General features: G+C 47.5%; 2 protein-coding genes across 3 annotated transcripts; both read left to right on the top strand.

Moving 5' to 3' along the window:
• The first annotated feature begins 853 nt into the window (after positions 1 to 853).
• LOC118694911 (C-factor-like) lies at positions 854 to 13,411 on the top strand. The gene is made up of 6 exons (XM_036396229.2): positions 854 to 1,056; positions 8,977 to 9,028; positions 9,308 to 9,495; positions 10,211 to 10,366; positions 11,607 to 11,717; positions 12,654 to 13,411. The coding sequence occupies exons 1-6, from the start codon at positions 916 to 918 to the stop codon at positions 12,765 to 12,767; spliced, it is 762 nt and encodes a 253-aa protein (XP_036252122.1). The 5' UTR covers positions 854 to 915; the 3' UTR covers positions 12,768 to 13,411.
• Positions 13,412 to 14,781: 1,370 nt separating this feature from the next.
• Positions 14,782 to 18,487, top strand: AURKAIP1 (aurora kinase A interacting protein 1). Of its 2 annotated transcripts, none has more exons than XM_036396403.1 (4): positions 14,782 to 14,800; positions 15,200 to 15,288; positions 16,123 to 16,556; positions 17,681 to 18,487. In XM_036396403.1, the coding sequence occupies exons 2-4, from the start codon at positions 15,237 to 15,239 to the stop codon at positions 17,786 to 17,788; spliced, it is 594 nt and encodes a 197-aa protein (XP_036252296.1). In that variant the 5' UTR covers positions 14,782 to 14,800; positions 15,200 to 15,236; the 3' UTR covers positions 17,789 to 18,487. The 2 variants fall into 2 exon arrangements, with proteins under 2 accessions (XP_036252296.1, XP_036252294.1); XM_036396401.2 differs by lacking the exon at positions 14,782 to 14,800 and adding an exon at positions 14,889 to 15,078.
• Positions 18,488 to 22,674: the final 4,187 nt, after the last annotated feature.

Here is a 22,674-nt window from a genome sequence, read left to right as displayed (position 1 = left end):
TTCTGATCTGGGTTTGGTGCAATTCCTCCTGCTTTGAAGGACAGCACTGAAACCTGGCTGGTAGGAGACACCACAGGCTTGGCCAGGTGCTGATGCACATTCCTCAGATAAATCCCACCTGCTTTCCTCAATAAAACCTACCTGCTCTGGCCACCCACCCATCCTTCCTGGAAAAAAATCCTTCATGTTTGCCCAAACCTGCCTCACCCAGCAGTAAATTCAGTGTGTCAGAGCTGCAGTTGTGTCAGCAAAGGCTTGGCCACCAAAGCTGCCCCAGGTGAGAGCCCAGGGGCAGAACCAATTCCCCTTCCCCGGTCCGTTCTCCCCGTGCCCGGAGCTGGGAGGGGGCAGAACCAATTCCCCTTCTCCTGTCCGTTCTCTCCATTCCCTGGAGCCGGGAATGGGCAGAACCAATTCCCCTTCCCCTGTCCGTTCTCTCCATGCCCGGAGCCGGGAATGGGCAGATCCAATTCCCCTTCCCCTGTCCGTTCTCTCCATTCCCTGGAGCCGGGAATGGGCAGAGCCAATTCCCCTTCCCCTGTCCGTTCTCTCCATTCCCTGGAGCCGGGAATGGGCAGATCCAATTCCCCTTCTCCTGTCCGTTCTCTCCATTCCCTGGAGCCGGGAATGGGCAGATCCAATTCCCCTTCCCTGGTCCGTTCTCTCCATTCCCTGGAGCCGGGAATGGGCAGATCCAATTCCCCTTCTCCTGTCCGTTCTCTCCGTGCCCGGAGCCGGGAAGGGGCAGATCCAATTCCCCTTCCCCTGTCCGTTCTCTCCGTGCCCGGAGCCGGGCGGGGGCGGCGCCGCGGCAGGGGCGGGCCCGGGGCGGCTCCGCACGGCTCAGGTTGTTTGAGACCCGCGTGGGCTCCAGAAGCGCCGGGAGCGGAGCGGAGCGGCCGAGCCGAGGCAGCGATGGCCCAGCCCCGCTGCCGCTCCGTGCTCATCACCGGCTGCAGCCGCGGCATCGGGCTGGGGCTGGTGCGGGGGCTCGCAGCCGCCAGCCCCTCCCCGGATTTGGTCTTTGCGACGTGCCGGTACCCCGAGAAGGCGCAGGTAAACGGGGCGGGGGCGCTGGGGGTCACCGGAGACGGGTAAAGGGGTCGGGAGGGAGGAGAAGGCACTTTGGAAATGAGGAACATCTCGAGCATCCCTGTGCCGGCAGAGAGAGCCCGGGAGGGGATGGAGCCGGGCCGGGCATGGAGCTGGGATGGAGCTCCCGAGCTGGGATGGAGCAAGGACGGAACTCCCGAGCTGGGATGGAGCAGGGCTGGGATGGGGCCGGGACCGAGCTCCTGGGCTGGGGCAGGAGCCGGGGCGGGTGGAGCCGATACCGGGCAGGTCTCCGGGGCTGGAGCTCGGGTTTATCCATGACAGGGAGCGTTCCCGGGAGCAGGAGAGCGAGCGGGACACGGCCGGGCAGCTGCAGCATCTCCAGCGCTCCTGCCACCCCCTTCCGTCCATCCCCGAGTTTCTCGCTGGGTTTGCTGCTGGAATTGTCTGCGCTGTCCTTGCCCAGATCTGCCCGGCCCGGAGCCCTCAGAAACCTTTCCCAGAAAGGGGAGAAACCCGCCACAGCTTTGCTTCTCTCCCTCTCTCCACGCGTGTCTGTGTCCCCATCAGGAGCCGTGTGCCTGCTCTGCCTCCTGTTCTCTGCTGCGCCTGCAGCAATTGAGAAAGCCCAGATGAGCAATGAATTAATCACTTCTCTTAGTTCCCCTCTCTGCTGGGCAGGGCTCCGAGTTCCTGCTGGAAACAGGAGCGTTTGGTACCTGCTGCTCGTGGATCCACTTGCAGCTCTCCCTCTCTCTCTCTCTCTCTCTCTCTCTCTCTCTCCCATTTCAGCCCAAGTCCCTCCTGCTGCAGCATCGCAGTGGTTTTGGGACTCCTGTAGACCTTTATAGGAGTCTTTAAAACTCCAATTTCACGGAATTTCACACACCTCTCAAACACTGGGAGGCTGATCGGTCACTCTGTGCCCAGCGGTGTCACCCGTGGTGTGTGCGGGCTGATCTCGGCTCTCCTCGAGAGGGGGAATTTGGGCAGCACAGAAACTCCCACAGGTGCCCATCCCCCTGCTCCTTCCCAAACCTCTCTGGAACTGCCCAGGCATTTGGAAGGAGAACTGACACCCACAGCCCCATCCCTGCATCTCCCCTGCATTTCCAGCGAGGAAAAATGCAAATTTCAGAGGGAAACAGAGCCCCTGTGTCTGCTCCTTCCGAGGGATTTGGTTCCTTTCACACGGATTGTGATCACACTGTCCTAGCAATAAACCCAACACAGCAACTTTGGTTACTGCTTAGCTACAAAAAAATCTCTAAAAGGTGGTGGCTGGGATGTGGGACAGGGCTGGCCAGGTAACAGCTGCAGTCTGAGCTCTGCAGGTCCTTATGAAACTGAAGGAAAAGATCTTAATTTAAAAAAAAGGTCTCCAGCACAAAGGTGCATTATTTAGGGTATTTCTGAATGAAAGTGCAGAGAAACAGCCCAGCAAGGCTGGGATCAGGTGCACAGCTCCCTTTCAGGGCTGCTGCTCCCTGTGGCTCCCCCTGGTCCCCTCCTCGCAGCACCTGAGCAGAAATTCACCCCATTCTGTTCCTTTAGCTCCTGTTACCTGAGTAGAAATTCACTCCATTCTGTTCCCTTTAACTCCTGTTATTGAGCACCTGAGCAGAAATTCACCCATTCTGTCCCTTTAACTCCTGTTATTAAGCACCTGAGCAGAAATTCACCCCATTCTGTCCCTTTAGCTCCTGTTACCTGAGCAGAAATTCACCCCATTCTGTCCCTTTAGCTCCTGTTACCTCAGCAGAAATTCACCCCATTCTGTCCCTTTAACTCCTGAGCAGAAATTCACCCATTCTGTCCCTTTAACTCCTGTTACCTGAGCAGAAATTCACCCATTCTGTTCCTTTAACTCCTGTTCCCTGAGCCCCTCATGGCAGCACCTGAGCAGAAATTCACCCCATTCTGTCCCTTTAACTCCTGAGCAGAAATTCACCCATTCTGTCCCTTTAACTCCTGTTATTGAGCAGAAATTCTCCCATTCTGTCCCTTTAACTCCTGTTATTGAGCAGAAATTCTCCCATTCTGTTCCTTTAACTCCTGTTATTGAGCAGAAATTCTCCCATTCTGCCCCTTTAACTCCCGTCCTCTCCTGGCACCGCTCCCAGCCCCATTTCCTACAGAGATTGCACAAGAGCCCGCTGTAGTAGTGGCACAGGAAGGCAGCAGAGACATCTGACCTGCGCTAGATCAAAATCTCCCTGCCTGCTGGTTTGTCCCAAAGCTGCTCCAGCCGCTGCTGAGAGAGGTTCTTTCTCTTTCCCCTGTGATTTTTTTTCATCATAATGATCTCAGATCCACTACATGGAGGAGTGAAATTGTTCCTTTAACAGGAAGAGCTTCCTAGGAAACATTACATGGGCAAATCTCAGCACAACTCATCAGTTTTGGGGTTTGGGTTTTTTTGTTTTGTTTTTTTGTGTGTGTGTGTGTGGTTGTGATTTTTATTTAAAAATCTGCAGCAAAAAGGCTGTAAACCTGCAGAGGGAGATGAAACAGCCCTCAGACACTGCAATGTGTCTGGGAAGAGTCTGGGTCACTCCTGGCTGGAGGGAGAAACCTGGAAAGCCTCTGGCAGGGTGTCTCCTGTAGGCAGGAAACTTCTCTTTTTCACAAACATTATGATTTTTTTGTTTTCATCATAATGTTCTCAGATCCATTACATGGAGGAGTGAAATTGTTCCTTTAACAGGAAGAGCTTCCTAGGAAACATTACACGGGCAAATCTCAGCACAACTCATCAGTTTTGGAGGTTTTTTTGTGTTATCAGTATTTAAAAATCTGCAGCAAAAGGGCTGTAAACCTGCAGAGGGAGATGGAACAGCCCTCAGACAGTGCAATGTGTCTGGGAAGAGTCTGGGTCACTCCTGGCTGGAGGGAGAAACCTGGAAAGCCTCTGGCAGGGTGACCTGGCCAGGAGCCACATTCCTGCAGCCCCACAGGGATCCTGCCAGCCACACGGGCTGCACCCTGAGCTGCTCCATTTTTTAGAGGGGGCAAGTTTTGTCCTTGGTGGATCAGGGTGGGTTTTTGTTCTCTGTGAGGACCTCCAGGCCATGTGCTGTGCCTTGGCAGGACATCAATAGAAACCTCTGCAGTCAGCTGAAAGCAGATTTCTAACAGATGGGTTTGGAAACTCCACAAGGAAGAGAAATCTTTACTAAAGGTATTGTAGTGGTTTCACCAGCATTATCTGCCCCATCTGCAAATCATGGAGCTGGCACAAAACTTTCTGACCCTCGGAGAGTGTTCCCACTGCTCCTTGGGGCTGGCAGAGGGCAAGAACAGACCTGCTCCAGCCTCAGCACTGGCAATCTTGGTCCTGGCAGCACCAAATTCAGCTGCTGCTCTCACAGCTCGGCTCCAGCCTGGTAGTGCTGCTGAGTGTGGTGGGAAAGGCAAAGCTTCCATGATTTTCTTGTCTCCTTTCCTTTCCTTTCCTTTCCTTTCCTTTCCTTTCCTTTCCTTTCCTTTCCTTTCCTTTCCTTTCCTTTCCTTTCCTTTCCTTTCCTTCTCCCTTTCCTTCTCCCTTTCCTTCTCCCTTTCCTTCTCCCTTTCCTTCTCCCTTTCCTTCTCCCTTTCCTTTTCTGTCACTGAATTCCCAGTCAAAATTTGAACTCTCAGAGTTCAGGTTTTTGCTCTCCAGGAATTGGCACTGCAGGCTCAACTCAGGGCACATGAAATGGGCTTGGCTCATCCCAGACCCGTTTGTGGGCTGTGAAATTGAGGGAGTTTTTCTTTCTCTGCGCACCTGGGTCAGTGCTTTTTCTCCTGACAGCAGTTCAGGTGGTCTGATTTTGGTTTTTCCCCTTGGTATTTTGTTGACCATGTGAAAAATCCTCCTTGTACAAGTGAATTGTCCCCCACTGCATGAGAGGATGAACCTTTGGACAGTTCCTTTAAATTCTGCTCTCTGCTTTGGCAGAGCAGCATTTTCCCATGGCAGAATGGAGATGGGCAGAGCTTAAATAAAAAGGCTTTTAAAAACAATCTCCCAATTTTCAGAGGAAAAGCGATTAAATACACTTAACTACTGGCAAACACAGCTCCCCGTTGGGCAGGAATCCCTCAGCAGAGTGATGAGTGAATGTTTTGGAGCCCTCCAAGGAGTGGGCAGAGAGGAGCCCTTAAGGAGCTGCTTTTCCAAAGATGCTGGGGAGACCCGAGTGTGCTTTGCTCTCTTCCCCAGGAAAAGCAGCACATCTATCTCCTGTAGCTCCCCAACCTTGGGGTAATGCTCAACAGCTGCAGGATTTTGCATGTGAGTCTGTGCTGGCAGAAGTTGTGAAAACTCGAGCTCCGGGCCTGAGGAGCTCCTAGGTGGCCTCCCCAGAACATTTGCTTAACAAATGGGCTGCAGATCACACGATAACGTGCAGCAGGCAGGCAGATAACCACTGCCCCTGCTGGAAAACACCACCGGAGCCTCCTCCAGCCACGCTCTGATCCCACTCTGCCTTTTCTTGGGTTGTTTCTGCCTTTTCTTGGGTTGTTTCTGCCTTTTCTCGGGCTGCTCCAGCGCTGAAAAGCAGCCACAAATCTCCAGGGAAATAATCCTGGTGTCCTGGTTTTGCTCTCCAGATGGGCACACTGCTGTTTTCAAGGTGAAAAAAGGGGGAGTTTATTTTCTGAGTCCAACATTTATAAATTTCCAAAAGTGACAGTGAATTGGAAATGGACAGTTTGTCCATTGCCACCCCTCCAATGACACTGAGCAAACCAACAGCCTGTCAAATTTCTCCTCCTCCATAAAAGAATGCAAAACAATAAGTTCTTTACAGAATGTGCGTGGAAAAAAGTTTGTTATGACAATATAAACATCAGAAGGCTTAGAAAATATTAAAAAATCTTAGAAAAAAAGCTTAGAAAATCTTAAAAAAAAAAAAAAAAGTGACACAGCCCCAGTGCTGTTAGCAGGGAGCCAGCACAAGCTGGAATTCTCCCCACACTCCTCTTTTCCATCTTTGCTCCTTCCTCCTCCATCCTGCTTTCCTATAAAAGGGAAAACTCTGCCCTAAAGGTCTGCACTTAAAAACGGTGCAGGCCCTGGTGTGATGGGGAAGGAGGAGGTGAATAAATCAATAAAAAAGTGCCCAGAGCTGTGGGATGTGCACAGGAGCATCTCCCCACGGCCCAGCGAGTTCCCAGGTGAGCAAATCCCTCTGCAGAGCTCTGGGAAGCTCAAATGTGCATTTTCCCTCTCTCTGGAGCAGGAGATGGAGTCCCCAAGCTGTGCCTGGTCCCTCCTCAGCCCAGAGCTCTCTGCTCACTGTCTCTGTCAGCTCTGGGGCTTGTTTTTCCCTCTAACACATATTTTAGCCATGTGGTTTGCAAGTGGGAAGAGCAGCTGAGCGCTCTGTGCGCCAGATTTATCAGGCAAAGGGGGCATTTCTGAATATACATCAGGCAGAGGGGAGCATTCTTGAAGTCTTTCTAATTTTGGGTTACTGCAGAGTCGTTTTGTTTGATTATTTATTTTTTCTGGAAGTGTTTTACACTTCCTACAGCAGTGAGGGCTGGATTTTCTGGAGGCAGAGAGGGCTGTGGGTCAGGGCAGTGCTGTGGAAGCTGTTCCAGGGCTGAACAGCGAGCTGGCTGTACACTGTGATACTGAAAAGCTGTCTCAGAGGGACGCAGAAAAATAGGATACACCTCTGGCTTTGTCCCCAGAGCAAGCAGGATGAGGTGAAGGATACCCAAGCACCTTTATCCTGCTCTCAGGCTGTGTTTGTTTGCCTTGATTGCTTCCAACTGGCTGAGCTGGGCCAGGCCCTTTCCAAGAGCTGTAACCGAAGTGGATAATGCTTTCATAAAGAAGGCAAAGTAAATCTTGCTAAATGACAAAGACAACAAAACATTCCTGCTCGAAATCTAGCAATAAATACCCTGTGTGCTGATGAGTCTGGAGCCCTGAGTGCCAGAGGATCTTGTTTAAATCAGAATAGGCTGACTCTTTGTTAATCGTAATTAAAAATCAGCAAGCAGGAAACAACAGATGCTAATCAGAGTTTAATTCTTGTCTCGGACTCCCCACGAGCTGATTCTCAGGGATGATTGTTCAGGTGCCGAGCAGTTCTGCAGCTACTATGCTAAATAAACACGCTGTTAGGGAGTTGTGTTGTGGCTTTTTGTTGGGCTTTGTTTGTCTTGTTTGTTTTTAAATTATCTGTCACAGCACACTAATTAAAAATGCCTTAGCTGGGATATGTTGGCTGTACCTCCTTGTCTCAGTCCTCCTTTTCTCATGTTCCCTCTAGTCACAGGAGGGGGGAAAATAAGCTTTCCTGCAAGTTTTAGATGTTCTAACTGGATTTTTCAGCTTCTATCAGGTGTAACATTCTTGAAGACCAAAGCTGGCTAGATCAGCTTTGTGCCTGGGAGCTGCTTCTCAGAAATTTAAACCCCTGAATGGGGAGTCACTTGTTAACCAAGTAATTAACTGGAAAACCCACTGAATTTTAAACCTAATTTGCATGCAGCTATTGTGATTTCCTGCTGTCTGTGTACTGGAGAATGCTTCAGTTCTTAATTGAAAATATTGTTTGCTCACTTCAGAAGCCTCTCAGCCTCTCTTGCCTTTCAGCAGGAGCTGGTAGCTCGTTTCTGTCAGAGAGTAAAGCATATAAATAAATGAACTATAAATAAATGGACAAACCTGGAGCAGCCAGAGCACTCCTGGAGCTGATTATGCACTGAGTGATGCCGTCAAACTGAAATCCAGTGACAAGCCAAAGGCACAGGATTACTGCAGGCCTTGACAAGGCAGAGCTATTTCATCAATAAACAAGCCAGTGTGTTCTGGGCCTTTAATTTATGGAAATCTGTCCCACCGAGCCCTGCCCAAAGCAAGGAATGCCTTCTGGTTTTGTGCTTCTGACTTGTTTTTCCTTCCCCCTCCCCTTAATAGCCTTAACTGCAGTTGCAGATTGGCCTGGGTGGGAGAACAAAAATCTCCCAAACAAGCCTGGAGAGAGCCCTGCAGGCTCTGCTGTGAGATAAAAGATGTGATCCATTATGGTTTGTCAGAGCACAGCGAGTCCCTGCGGTGTCTCCAAGGGGCAGGGAAGGATTCTTTCCAAACCTGCCCTCCTGACCCCTATTCCCAAAGGGCTCCTAAAGAAAGGGATTTGCTGGGGTTGGAATGTTTGGCCAGGTGTGCTGTGTCTCCTGAACATGACTGGGAATATGGAATCCATCTGTTGTCTTTGGCCACCGCTTCCCACTTGGCTCCACGGCACAGAAACCTGAGAGCTCCAGCTGGGCCCATAAATCCAGTCTGGACACACTTGGAGCAGAGGAGAGCAGGGATTTCTGCAGGAACAGCAGCCTGCAGTGCTGACAGGCACTGAGTGAGCTCCAGCAGGGAGGGAATTGTTCTCCTGGACAGTGGCTGTGCCCCAGGCTGATTTCTTGGTGGGCTCCACCTCCACTTACAAGAAGTGACGCTAACGAGGCTGCTGGGGAAACGAAATTCCCATGGGGAAATGAAATTTCCACGGGGAAATTTTCCTGCAAACAGAAATTCCAAATGGGGTTTTAAAAGCATTCCTGTTGCCCTGAAGGGGTGTCCAGCACTAGCTGAGCTTCAGGAGAATTAGGATTTTCTCACAGAATTGGGGAGGCACTGGATTTTTACTGGAATGCTGAGAACTGAGCACTAAAACTGGGAAATATCCCACTAAAACTCCAGCACGCTGGAGTCTGGACTAAGCAGGGAAGAGTCCAATTTCCTGATCTGGCTCTTAGAAAAGCTGCTCAGCAGGCTGGAAAACAAAGGGGAATCTCTGCCTTCAGCCCAATCAGGAAAATATTTCAGTTGTAGTTCTGGAGGTGCAGAATTCAAAGTGATTTCTGCAATAGCCATGGAGATATATGTATATATAAAATAAAAATAATTCTTTTTCCTAGGAACTGCAACAGCTCAGCAAGCAATACAGCAACATCAGGCTCCTGCAACTGGGTGAGTAAAGAGCTTTATTTCTGAAATTTGTTCAGCTTAGGTGAGTGCATCTTAAAAAAATTGGTCTCCTGAGTGATCAGTAGCTGGACACGATCTCCAGCAGTGAAAACTATTTCCCCATAACACTGGGGAAATGTAATTCTGTAAAATCTGTGCATGTCCACCTGCGTGCTGCCCAAACATCCCCAGTGAGCCCCAGCTTTGGTTTGGCAGGGGTTGTCCCGTGCCAGGCACACCCTGCACTGTTCACCTGGGGCTTTTCCTGCCTCCTCTGTGCAGATGTGGTCTGTGAGAACAGCATCAAGAAAGTGGTGAAGGAAGTGGAAGAAATCGTGGGAGACAAAGGGCTGAACTGCCTGATCAACAACGCTGGCATCAACGTGCTGGCCTCGCTGGAGGAGGTCACGGCAGAGACCATGCTCACCATTTATGAAACCAACACCGTGGCCCAGCTGATGGTCACCAAGGTGAGCAGGGATGGGCTCAGTCTGGGCCTTTTCCACAGGGGAGCTGGAATTGTGCAGCTGTTTGTCCTCTTGGAGCTGCACAGAGAGACAGTTCTGACACAGAGCTGCTGTCTGTGCACTGGTGTGGGGTCACTTTGTGTTTGCAGGGAGGAGTGATGGATCTGACTCCATGTTCTCAGAAAGTTAATTTATTATTTTAGGATACTACATTATATTAAAGAATACTGTATATACTATACTAAAGAATACAGAAAGGATATTTACTCAATGCTAAAAAATAGTAATAAAAACTCGTGACTCTTTCCAGAGTCTCAACACAGCTTGACCCCAATTGGCCAAAGAGTCAAAATAACTCACACTAGAATCAAATCAAACAATCACCTGTGGGTAAACAATCCCCAAACACATTCCACATGAGCAAAATACAGGAGAAGTAAATGAGATAATTTTTTTCCTTTTCTCTGAGGCCTCTCAGCTTCCCAGGAGAAAAACCCCGGGCAAAGGGATTTTTTCAGAGGAGGTGAATGCCACAGTGGGGACGGGAGGTGGGCAGAAGAGGCTGCTGGAGGAATTTCTCCTCAGGCCACGGGGTGTGAGGAGCCACCACCACGCTGTGCTGGTGGCACAGAGCTGTGCTGGGGTTCCTGCTTTGGATGAGGGAATGATCCAGCTCCAACCCCAATCACCAAATGAAAGCAAACTCTGGTTTTCACAGGCGTTCCTCCCGCTGCTGAGGAAGGCAGCACAGCTGGGCACTGGCATGGGCTGTCACAGAGCTGCCATCATCAACATGTCCTCCCTGGCTGCCTCCATGCAGCTCGTCCAGGCCAACGAGATGTTCCTCAAGGTCTATCCCTACAGGATAGCAAAGGTTTGTGGGCTGCTGGGGTGGTGTTATCAGGGGTCCCAGGACAGGGAAGAGATGAGAATGTTGACTCCATTTTATGATATATATTATATTAAAAGTAAATTGATATATATTATATTAATGATGATTATATATTATATTTAAAGTATATATTATCTAATATAATTATGATATATATTATATTGAAATTATACTAAAACTATACTAAAAGAATAGAAGAAAGGATTTCATCAGAAGGCTTGCAAGCAAAGAAATGGAATGGAATGATAATAAAATCTTGTATCTGACCAGAGTCTGATACAGCTGGACTGTGATTGGCCACTAATTAGAAACAACCACATAAGACCAATCAAAGATTCACCTGTTGCATTCCACAGCAGCAGGTAATTATTGTTTACATTTCGTTTCTGAGGCCTCTCAGCTTCTCAGGAGAACAATCCTAGCAAAGGGAATTTTCAAAAAATATCACAGCTACAGGCTGCCCTGGGCTGTGCTCCCTGGCTGAGGGCAGGTGGAGCCATGCTGGCCTTAGCAAGGGGTGCAGCACCTCTGTGGGCACAAAAAGTGTTCTTGTTCTTCATGTGGGTGGAAGTGGGAGCTTGGAATGCTGCACCTGGAGCAACTCCTGGAGAACAGGCTCCCAAATCCCTGCTCTGGTACAGATCCACTCCTGAGGGTTTTGGCACTCAGGGAAGAGCTGATGCCATTGAGTGTGGGCTCCATCAGCTGTGTTCCTCTCCCATCCAAGAGAGAGAGCAGGCTGGAAACTCAGCAAAAGGTGTGCTGACCTCTACGTGGTGATGTCAATCAGTGACAGGTGGGATTTTCAGTTTTCTCACATCCAGGGATTGAGTTTGTACAGATAACACATACAGTTTCTCCTACACCACCTACTCATAAGCTGTTAAATGCTTGTTTTCCCTGTTCAGAAGTAAATGAATGTTTGTGTAGTGATTAGTGCAGAAAAACACAGTCCTTATGTCAATATTATTCTCCTCCCAGCTCCTGAGGCGTTGCAAATGCCACTTTATCTTCCTTCACGGCTTGGTTTCGTTTTTGGGCAGTGAGTTTGTGGTGGCAGAGCTTTCAGAGTTCCCAGAAAGTCCGGATGAGTTCCTGAGAGCCTCTTCCTGCCCCGTGCTGTGGCAGCAGGGTGGAAGGGAGGTGCCCAGCAGCTGGGCTCGGGCTGGTGCTCCAGGCTCATTAATCACACATTAATTAATGGGTGTTTCCACCCCTGCAGACTGCCTTGAACATGATCACCCGGTGTCTCGCTGCAGACCTGAAATCAGACGGAATTCTCTGCATTTCCTTGCACCCAGGCTGGCTTCAAACAGACATGGGTGGGAACATGGTGAGTGCCAGTGCTGGAAATGTCACACTGGGGTCCCTTGTGTGGTGGTGGTCTCAGGATGAGGGAAGAGATGAGAATCTTGACTCCATGTTTCAGAAGGCTGATTTATTATTTCATGATATATAATATAATATAATATAATATAATATAATATAATATAATATAATATAATATAATATAATATATATCACATATTATATTAAAAGAATATATCATATATTATATTAAAAGAAAATTATATATTAAAACGATACTAAAAGAATAGAAGAAAGGATTTTACCAGAAGGCTTGAAAGGAATAGAAAAAGAATGATAATAAAAATCTTGTGACTGACCAGAGTCCGAGACAGCCGGACTGTGATTGGCCATTAATTAAAAACAACCACATGAGACCAATCAAAGATTCACCTGTTGCATCCCACAGAAGCAGGTAATTATTGTTTGCATTTCGTTTCTGAGGCCTCTCAGCTTCTCAGGAGAAAAGATCTTAACGACAGGATTTTTCATAAAATATGTCTGTGACACCCTTGCTGTCCCAGCCCCCTGGCTGCACCCCTCTGTGGGCTGTGACACACCAAAATGTCACCACTGAGTCAGAGATGACACAGATAAATGAGTGACACACTCCATGCATTCTCTGAAGGCTGATAACTTTATTAAGAATTCCTTTTTATACTCCAGTTTGCTACAGAGAGGGTGCTAAGAAACCACCCTTTTGTGAACAACCTTATGAGCAAAACAGCTTATTACAAAACACCACGTGGGGATTGTTTTAATTCTTTCTCTCCAGCTCCCTCAGACCAATTCATGGGAAAGCTTATCTAGCTTTCTCTCTCTGTTTCTCTGACATCCCCCTTCATTCTAGAGCCTCCTGAAATGTATTTAATTCTCCTCTGCAGGATATTCCCAGCAATGACCTAAGCTTGTTTCATTCCAGGCTCCCATGCAGGTGCAGGAGGCCATCCCAGGTATTCTCTCTGTTCTGGAACGTCTCGGTGAAAAAGAAAATGGTTCTTTCCTGGACTGGCAAGGGGAAACTCTGCCGTGGTAGAAGAGCACAGAACTCCACAGGAACAGCTCCTCAGTCACAATTTAACCACTCCTGTCTGTCTCTAGGGGGTTCTTACACGCTTGTTGAAATATCCACCTGACACTCAGCCTCTCTGTGGGTGTGTTTGGGAAGCAGAGGGGCTGAGTCTTTCCCTTGGCATTGCTACTGCTCTGCTCTAGCTGCAAACACTGCTGTGCTCCCGGTGATGGGCATCTCCTGGAGCCCTCTGAAATGCATCCAAACCTGCAGGTTAAATCCAGGGGCTGCTGCTTCCTTTCCACTTCCAAACCCAAAGTGGGCTTCTGGCTCTTTGCAGAATTAAATGACCTGACCTCAGAGTAAAGGCCAGTGGATGCTGTCAGATTCCAGCATGCTCAGTTACCTCCAGAAAAAAAAAAAAATCTCCTTTGATTCCTTTTGTTCCTAACTGAGCCAAGGCTGAAATTGCCCTGCTCTAAACCAAGGGAATTTGTTACCTTCTGTGAATTCCATGGCAAACTCTGAGTGTCCCCAGGTTGCCAGTGTACACCAGGCACTTGCTTTGTTCCCAGTGGGTGACTAACAGCCTGATATGGGGGTGGGAATGTTGTTTTGTACATAAACTTCTGAAATGTCTTCAATAAAGTCTCAGTCTGTTTACCGAACTGTTTACTTCATTTAATTTCTCCTCCATAGGTTTCTCTTTCCAGACAAGGGAACTTTATTCTTAATTTCCAGGAAGAATTTCTAACCCGTGTTAACCTTTCAGGGTAGTTGGGTTTGACACAGTGGGGCGTACCTAAACCAGAGACAGACCCTTGTTCTGCTCGGAAATACAACCAGCAGCTGCTGAATAAATCTCTGACAGACCCTTGTTCTGCTCTGAAATACTACAAGCAGCTGCTGAATAAATCTCTGACAGACCCTTGTTCTGCTCTGAAATACTCAAAGCAGCTGGTGAATAAATCTCCTGTGTTCTGGCTGAGGTAGGTACAAAAGCAAAAAGCTCTTTGAAGTCTGGGATTGGCTTCGACATCCCTCCCTCATGCCGGCTGATTAGGCCCTTTGATGCTGTGCCAGGATGGTGGGGTCCTGTGCCGAGGCAGAGAGGACAAACAGCAGCCAGGTGAGGGAGAGGACAGGTGTGGCTGTCCCTGGACAGCGGCCACCGGACCCGCCCCAGTGCAGATGAGGTGTGGGAGAGGTGGCTGTGTGCCTTCCACGATCCCTGCAGGGACAGGGACAGCATCACTGGAACAGCATCATGGAATCCTTCAGAGAACTCTTCAGAGAATACTTCACAGAACTCTTCAGAGAATCCTTCAGAGAATCACAGAACTCTTCAGAGAATCCTTCAGAGAATCACAGAACCATTCAGAGGATCCTTCAGAGCATCACAGAACCCTTCAGAGAATTACAGAATCCTTCAGAGAATCACAGAATCCTTCACAGCATCACAGAACCCTTCACAGCATCACAGCGAGCTGTGGGGGACCATGAAGGGCCATAAAGTCCCGTGAGGGACCCAGACTGGTACCTTGAGGGACCCTGAGGGACCATGAAGGGCCACAAATGCCCGTGAAGGGCCGAGACCAGCATCTTGAGGGGCTGTGAGGGACCATGAAGGGCCATAAAGAGCCGTAAAGGACCATGAGGGACCATGAAGAACAATAAAGTCCCATGAAGGGCCATAACCGCCCATGAGGGACTGAGACCAGGGCCTTGCAGGACCCTGAAGGGCCGTGAGGGGCCATGAAGAACCATAAAGTCCCATGAAGGGCCACAACCGCCCACGAGGGACCGACACCGGTCCCTCGCGAGACCCTGAAGGGCCGTGGGGGACCATGAAGGGCCATAAACGCCCGTGAGGGACCGGGAAGAACCACAAAGTCCCGTGAGGGCCCCACACCGGCGCCTCGCGTGCCCCCGAGGGGCCGTGCGGGGCCGTTCCCCGCGCGCGCCGCCAGGGGGCGCTCCCGCGGCCGGCCGGAAGTTCCGGTGGCGGCGGGGCCGGTGGGTGATGGCGGCGGTGGCGGCGGGGCCGTGAGGGGAGGGCGAGAACCGCGGCCCGGGGGCTCCGTGCGGACCCCGCCCGGGGCGGGGCAGCGCCGGGGGGGCTGAGGGGAAGGAGGCGGCCCCTCGGGGACGGCCCGTTCTGAGGCCGCGCGGCTGCTCCTCCCGGCCGTAGGGAGGAGCAGGGCTGTGCTAGGGAGCTCGGCTGGAGTTGCCTTGTTTTTAAAGTTAAAACAACCCAAGGTTTATTAATAAATCCCCTCCGCGGCTCGGCTGCCCCTGTGCTTGACCCCCCACAGCAGAGCCCGACAGACTGAGGGTAAAACTAACGAGAATGTTAAGATTCTCAACCTGTCTTTTGGGGATGTGGGGTTAAATAGGGAAGGTTTTTTTTAAAGCTGCATGTTTGCATCGCTGAATAAATGTTCTTATTTGAACAGTCATTGCTGGCTCTGCCAGTGAACAAAGAGAAACAAAATGTTAATATCACGGCTGAGTTCCCAGTTACTGAAGGCTTCGAGAATTGCAGGTAAATTGGTATTGTGTGGCCAAGATTTCTGTTTGTTTGGGTTTATTTTCCTGGGCTAATTGGGCTCCCAGAAGGTTTTTTTTTCCACCAAGCAGTGCAGGAAAGAGGAGCTGTTGTTGAGTCAGTGGTTGTTAAATGTGTTTATGTCCTGTTTAATACGTAAGTATGGTGTGGCTTTGGAGAAGATTCCTTAGCAACAGAGAGGTGTGATACAGCAAACACTTCCTTACCATTCCAGATTGATTTTCAGTCAGAAAACACAAGAACATTCCACTTAATGGAATCATGGAAGGGTTTGGGTTGGAGGGGACCTCAAAGACCATGGAATTCCAACCCCTTCAGCTCCCAGTGAAGGGGAACCTTAAAAACCATGGAATTCCAAACTCCTGCTGGCCAGGGACACCTCCCAGTGAAGGAGATCCTTAAAAACCATGGAATTCCAACCCCTTCAGCTCCCAGTGAAGGAGAACCTTAAAGGACCATGGAATTCCAAATTTCTGCCATGGGCAGGGGCACCTCCCAGTGGAGGAGAACTTTAAAGACCATGGAATTCCAACCCCTTCAGAACCTCCACCCTGCTCTGCCTGGATGATTTGGGCAGCTTTCCCACTAAAATATAATACATTTTTAGCATGACAGCATTGTAGTTAAAATTGAAAACTTGAAGGCTTGAAAATCCTTCCTCGCTTTTGTGATGTCGATACAACCTCTGCGAGCGTCTCCCTTTGTCAGCTTGCTCTGGCCGGATCTGTCTGTCAGTTTGAGATCTGGGGCAGAGCTGTTCTCTGGAAAGTTCTGCAATTTTGAAGTGCAAACCCCCTTTTTCTCCCCAAGGCCACCTCCTGCCCAGGTCGGTGTCGTCGTTCCTGTGCTGCCGCTCCCCGTGCGCCCGCTACAGCACCCAGCCCCAAAACCCCAGCGGGGCCCAGCCCCAGCAGTGGCACACGCTGGACCCTGAGCTGGAGGAGATCCTCATCCCCAGGAAACTCTCCATCAGCCCCTTGGAGAGCTGGCTCACAGTCAGGTACTCCCTCCCCAAAGCTCAGCCAGAAGCCAGCCATGAACACCCAGAGCCCCTGGAGTGTCCCCCCGCCGCTGGGACGGGGCAGGTGGAGGAAGGAGAGGGAGCTCTGGGTGACAGAGTGCAGTGCAGGAACGTGCTGAAGATCCGCAGGAGGAAAATGAACAGGCACAAGTACAAGAAGCTGCTCAAGAGGAGGAAGTTCATCCGCAGGAGGATAAAGGAGGGGCGCAAGAAGAAGCGGCAGGTGAGCTCAGGGGAGGGCGAGCTCCCTGGCAGGAACGTGGCCACACAGCAAAGCAGCCTCTGTGCGGGTTTTGGGGCATGAATTTAAGAGGATTTAGGGAAAAATGAGCTTGGATGAACTCAGCTTGTCTTGCTTGACTTTCCCTACAAAACTGAGGAATAAAATTCAAACCAAGGAACCAGCTGAGAAATCACTTTTGGGTCACATCCCTGATTTAGGGATTTTTTTGGGTTTCTCCTTGCATGGACTGAGAACTCTAAAACTGAGACTTGTCCCTCTTGAATGTCGCTTTATTTTATTTATTTAGCCAGGAGAGGGGGAGCTCCCTGGCAGAAATGTGCCCACACATCAGACCAGTCTCTGTGTAGGTTTTGGGGGATGAATTTAAGTGGATTTAGGGAAAAGTGAGCTTGGATGAACTCAGCTTGTCTTGCTTGACTTTCCCTACAAAACTGAGGAAGCTGGTGTAAGAAAACCAGCTGATGCATCACTTTTGGGTCAAATCCCTGATTTAGGGATTTTCTTTAGTCTTGCTCCTTGCATGGACACTAAACCTGAGACTTGAATGTCCCCCTTGAATGTAGCTTTATTTTAAAGTCAAGCTTGTCTTGCTTAACTTTCCCTACAAAACTGAGGAATAAAAGTGAAACAAGGAGTTCTGTGAGTCAGGAATTTAAGAAAACCAACTGATACATCACTTTTGGGTCAAACCCCGATTTAGGGATTTGTTTTTGTCTTGCTCCTTGCATGGACACTAAGAACTCTAAAACTGAGACTTGTCCCTCTTGAATGTAACTTTATTTTCTGCAAAATTATGGGAAGAAGGAGGAATTGGAATGGACAGTGGTACTTGATAAGGTTAAATGGAAGTGGCTAAAATTTGATTTTACCTTCTCAGTTTTCCTTGCACAGGACTTTTAAAACGATACTGCCAAAGTCCCTGTGAATTTAAATGTCTTCTGATGAATTTTCTGCAGTAAAATTCAATATTTTGACACTTAAAACCCTTTGTTTCCTTTGTGTGTGTTACACCTACACTGTCCTCGGGGCATGTGGGCAGTGGCTTTTGCTTCTAAGCTGTGTTACCATTTTTTTTCTCCTTTTATTTTTTTTTCCTATTTTAGATAAAATTTGAGAAAGATTTGGAGCGCATCTGGAAGAAAGCTGGCTTGAAAAGTGCTCCTGCAGGCTGGCAAACCCCCAAGATCTACCTGAGGAGTTCCAAGCGCTAAAAGAAACCTCACCTGTCACAAATTTTACACCTGCAATTGTAATTAAAAAATATTTAAGTATGTTGATGACATGTAACCTTTTCCTGATTGTGATGAAAACTGTAGGAAGGAGTTTCCCAAGGAGGAACTTTTCCTCCCCAAAGGAGAAGTGTGAGCTCTTTTTGCTGAATTTCTGGAGTCCCTCTTTGAGATGAGGCTGAAGCTAAGAAAAATCAGGTGTGGGAGAAGGGATCAGTGAAGGAATTTCCTGTTGTTTATACGGCACAAACCTTTGGAAAAGTTCTCTTCTAAATTGCATTTTTTCACAGCCTTACTGCAGAAAGGTTGGGGTTTTCCTGAGGGTTGTTGGGATGGGAATTGGATCAGAATTCCATGGAATTTACCTGCAGGAGCTTTTGGTGTCTCTTCTGTGGAGCCTTGGGCATGTTGTGAGCATCCTTAAAAGGCACATTTCTTTTTGTGTTCTATTTTGTGCTAATAAAAAATGGTTATTTTTTTTGTCTTTGGCTGACCCGTGTCATGTAAAACATCCAGATATTGGTCAAAGTAGAAGCTCAGAGCTAATGATTCATTAACTACAAAAACTTTTGTGCCTGAGACAAGCCTGATACAATCAGCTGCTTTTGCATGGTTGAAGAGAGTTGTGAAAGCTGTGAAAAATACAGGTGCTTAAAATAAACCCTGACAAAGGACTTCTTATCTGGGTTCTGCTTTGGGTTCTGCTTTTCTTTTTGGGGTTTCAGGCAGTTCTAGGTGGTTTGGTGTGATTTAACTAACTTTCGTGTTCTGGCAAAGAGATGGGGTGGGCTGAAGGGGAAAAGAATAAGCTGGGAAACTCCCTGAAAATTATTCCCTTTATTCTGCTGGGAGAGAATAAATTGAAAACGAGGAAAAAATTCTGTGGAAATCATTGGTACACAAGGTGCAGTTTAGGACATCCTGAGCCACAGCTTCTCTGGGCCTTTCCACCCCTCACAGGCAGGAATTCCTTCCTAACATCTTCAATCTCTCAGGATTTGTGTTTTCCTTGTGGCACTAATCAAGTTTTACACCCCAGGGCTGTGTCAGCTTCCTTCAGTGTTTTTGAGCACAGGATGGAATTTAAAATTCACGTAACTGAACATCCAGAGAGATGGAAAATGCCCCTGATTTTCTGTAGAGGGAGCATGAGCCCAGGATATGCTCACAAAGCTTTATCAGGAGCTTCCTCCAAATAAATACCTGAATTCTTCCTCTCCAAAATATCTGAATCTGCTCACTTAACCAAGGTTTAGGTGCATGTGTAGCTGTGGTAACAAAAAAAAAAAAGCTGCAAACAGGAAAGCTTTGATTTAAAATTCCCCAAATATTGAAAATTTCCATTATTTTGCTGTTCTGTTTTTGAGAGGAAATGGTTGAAAACCAGACAGATTCATGGTGTTCATTACAGAGCTTGGAGAGAACTGATGAGGTTTTTTTGTGTCACTCATTGGGCTGGAAAGGTCCCTCAAAACTGGAATATAAAATCTAATATCTCTCCTTTTCCCTTAATTCTTGGATTCTATGCAGGCAGCAGCTCAGCTGAACAGAAGAAATTCCGGGATTTTCTCTCAGTGATCAGGTTTGGCTGGAATGAGTTGACTCTAAAATAGGAAATCAGCTGACTTGGAGGGATTGAAAACTCTGAATTTTGTTTCTCTGAACCAAATCCCATTGCAAATGTGGAGGGTGTTGCCCCGTTTTGGAAAGCTCAGAGCCCAGCAATGTGGCAGTGGCAAAAATACAATTTTTTGAAATGTTAACAGGATTTTTGGTTGTCTCCTTAACTTGTACAGCAATGGTTCTTAACCAGAGTAAGAACTAAATACATTTTTAAGAGTCTTCTCTAGAAAATGTGGTGTTCAGTGACATCAGCATGGATTCTTGAGGTTTTTTACAGGCTTCTGGACATAAAATAAAAGTTATTTCAGCCACAAATAAATCCAGTTGAACTTAAAAAATACATTCCAGCTGAGAATCAGGCCTGATTGTGTATGGGAAGGGGAAAAATGGGAAATAACTGCTTCCTGCAGCTTTTTCCTAAAAGCCTAGATCAATTTCCAGTATTTTATGTAACTAGAAAATTGCTGGGTGCTCCATGGTGGGAGAGATGAGGTGTTGGAAATGACAGGAGATTTTTAGGATTGAAGCAGGAGATTTATGATACTGCTGCACACAACTGGAGCAACAAAAAGAGAAATAAAGAGAAATATTCTTCCTCTTGTATTGGCTGCTGTGCCTAAAACCTGGTTTTTTGGAGCAGGTTTTGGGTTGTTTTTTTTTTTTTTGTGTGTGTGTGGTTTATTTCTATTTGGGGTTTTTTGGCTGTTGTTTGTGAGGTTTTTGTTTGCTTTGGGTTTGGTTTTTTTTGTTTGTTTGTTTGTGTGGTTTTGTTTTGGGTTTTTTTGACATCAGAGGGAGAGGACAGGGGTGATGCTGACTCTGAGCTGGAGGAAATCCTTATTCCCAGGAAACTCTCCATCCTTTTGCTGCTGGAGGATTTCTCTGCAAAAAAAAAAAAAGAAAAAGAAAAAGATTTTTTTCTGATCTTTTTATTGTGAGAATTGTTCTTTCTTCCATTAATAGGCTTCAGTCTCAAAAGGGAGTAAATCAGCCAATATCAGGGGATGTTTACAGAATTTGGTGTACAAAACACCCTTCAGGGCATTGAGCACCATTAATAATTAATAAATTTAATAATTCTGAGCAGGAACAGTGGGTACCTTTACTCTGCCCTGTTAAATGGGACACTTTGATGTGAAAAACCAAAATGTTGGCGTACATTGGCTGCAGGAGCTGTGACCTGCTCCTCCTCAAATCCTGGAGCCTCCCTGCTCCAGAAGTTCCAAATTTAACAAACCAGGCTTGTTCCCACCAGCTGAAAACCCGGCTGAGCTGGAATTGCTGCTCTTACAAACAGCACCTGGGCCTGCCTCAAATGCCACCTTTCCTTTTCACCATTCATGCTTTTCCAGGAAAACACCTTGGTTTGGGGTCATTTGGGCTGAACCTCTCCAAAAACAACAGCACTCTGTACCCAGCCCTGGAGCATTTGTGAAATGGGTTTGAAAAGTGGGTTTTTTTGGTGTTTTTTCCTTGCTGCTTCTTAAATAAATAAATAAAAATATCAATAACTCTAGCTGCTGTAAACATCTGAGGTAGCTTGGAGCAAACACAGGTTTGCTGGTTTTCCTGTGGAATAATCCATTCTTGCTTGATTTTCCCTACAAAACTGAGGAATAAAACTGAAACAAGGAGTTCTGTGAGTCAGAGAATTGAAGAAAACCAGCTGATACATCACTTTTGGGTCAAATCCCTGATTTAGGGATTTGTTTTTGTCTTGCTCCTTGCATGAACACTAAGAACTCTAAAACTGAGATTTGTCCCCCTTGATTGTAGCTTTATTTTCTGCAAAGTTATGGGAAGAAGGAGGAGTTGGAACGGGCAAGGCAAAATGGAAGTGGCTAAAATTTGGTTTGAAGGAGAAAATGTTAAAAAATTAAGGTTTTTTTTTTTACTTGTTCAGTAATTGAAGCTTGGTGCTGCTCAGACAGATGTCTGAGGGAATTGCACTGCCTTTGGTCTAGGAAAAAACCACTCCTGGAGCCTCTCAGCAGCTGGAATACTTTGGAATTCCTTTCTCACTCATAAAATAATTGGTGTTCATACAAGGATGTGGAATTGTGAGCATTTCCACATTGTTCTGAGGGAGAAGTGTGGATTTCCACATTGTTCTGAGGGAGATATTGGATTTTCACCTGGTTCTGAGGGAGAAATTGCATTTCCCTGTTTTTCTGAGGGAAAAATAGGAATTTCCACCTCGTTCTTGGGGAAGAATTGCATTTCCAAACTGTTTTGAGGGAGAAATTGCACTTTTATATTTTTCTGAGGGAGGTGTGGATTTCCACATTGTTCTGAGGAATAAATATGCATTTCCACCTTGTTCTTATAAATATGCATTTCCACCTTGTTTTTATATTTTTCTGAGGGAGGTGTGGATTTCCACATTGCTCTGAGGGAGAAATATGCATTTCCACACTTTTCTGAGGGAAAAATAGGAATTTCCACCTTGTTCTGAGGGAGAGATTGGGATTTCCACACGTGGTGTCATCCCCAAAGCGGAATGGGAACTCTCACTTGATTTCTAAAGGAGGCAAAGCAAGCAGCACCCTGAGGTTTTTTAGCTAAAATTATGGTTTCCAGAGTCCTTTTGGGTTAATCCTGAGCAAACACACTTTTCACACAGACTCCCCTTAAAAGCTGAGCAGGCTCCATGTTTATGTGTCTAAATTTGGATTTAGACAATTTGGCAGCAGGATTACACTGCATTATGGAAAGCAACCTCCTTTCACCCAGAGTATTTTTATTTTTAATGAAACAGCCTGCAAACCTGCGGTAAATAACACAGCTCTGGGAGGTATCTTTGAGCACCCTCTTCAGGACCAACCCATTCATTTTCCCACTCTTTTCCCAGTCATTTCTGATCTCAAAATAAGCTGGAATCCCACTGCTTAATTATTTTAGGTGGGTGCAATGGATGGGCTGCAATTAGTGTCAAACCTCCTGGTAGCAGAGCTCTGTTCCCACGTGCAGAAAGGCCACAAAATGTGATTTAAGCACAGTGCTGGTGGCCACAAAGGGGACACACAATGTCAGCTCAGCTCCTGAGGACTCCCAGAATTTTCTCCTTCCTCACAGGAATGAGCAGAGCCGGGTGATTGTGGCTTGAGCTTTGCCCAGGTTGGAGAAATCTGATTTAATTTTTCCTATTGGAGGAGTGAAATTCAGTTTGAGCAGTGCTGGGTGCTGTGCCTTAAGCTTCACCCAGCTGGGAGAAATCTGATTTAATTTTGCCTCTTGGAGGAGTG

The sequence above is a fragment of the Molothrus ater genome, chromosome 23, assembly GCF_012460135.2.
Source record: "Molothrus ater isolate BHLD 08-10-18 breed brown headed cowbird chromosome 23, BPBGC_Mater_1.1, whole genome shotgun sequence".
Classification (NCBI taxonomy): Eukaryota; Metazoa; Chordata; class Aves; order Passeriformes; family Icteridae; genus Molothrus; species Molothrus ater.
This window is presented reverse-complemented; position numbering and strand designations above follow the sequence as displayed.

Coding starts and splice junctions, on each gene's coding strand:
- AURKAIP1 (XM_036396403.1), top strand. CDS start 15,237: ATGTTAATATCACGGCTGAGTTCCCAGTTACTGAAGGCTTCGAGAATT. Junction 15,289..16,122: donor GAAGGCTTCGAGAATTGCAG/GTAAATTGGTAT, acceptor TTTCTCCCCAAG/GCCACCTCCTGCCCAGGTCG. Junction 16,557..17,680: donor GGCGCAAGAAGAAGCGGCAG/GTGAGCTCAGGG, acceptor TTCCTATTTTAG/ATAAAATTTGAGAAAGATTT.
- LOC118694911 (XM_036396229.2), top strand. CDS start 916: ATGGCCCAGCCCCGCTGCCGCTCCGTGCTCATCACCGGCTGCAGCCGC. Junction 9,029..9,307: donor CATCAGGCTCCTGCAACTGG/GTGAGTAAAGAG, acceptor TCCTCTGTGCAG/ATGTGGTCTGTGAGAACAGC. Junction 10,367..11,606: donor ATCCCTACAGGATAGCAAAG/GTTTGTGGGCTG, acceptor CCACCCCTGCAG/ACTGCCTTGAACATGATCAC.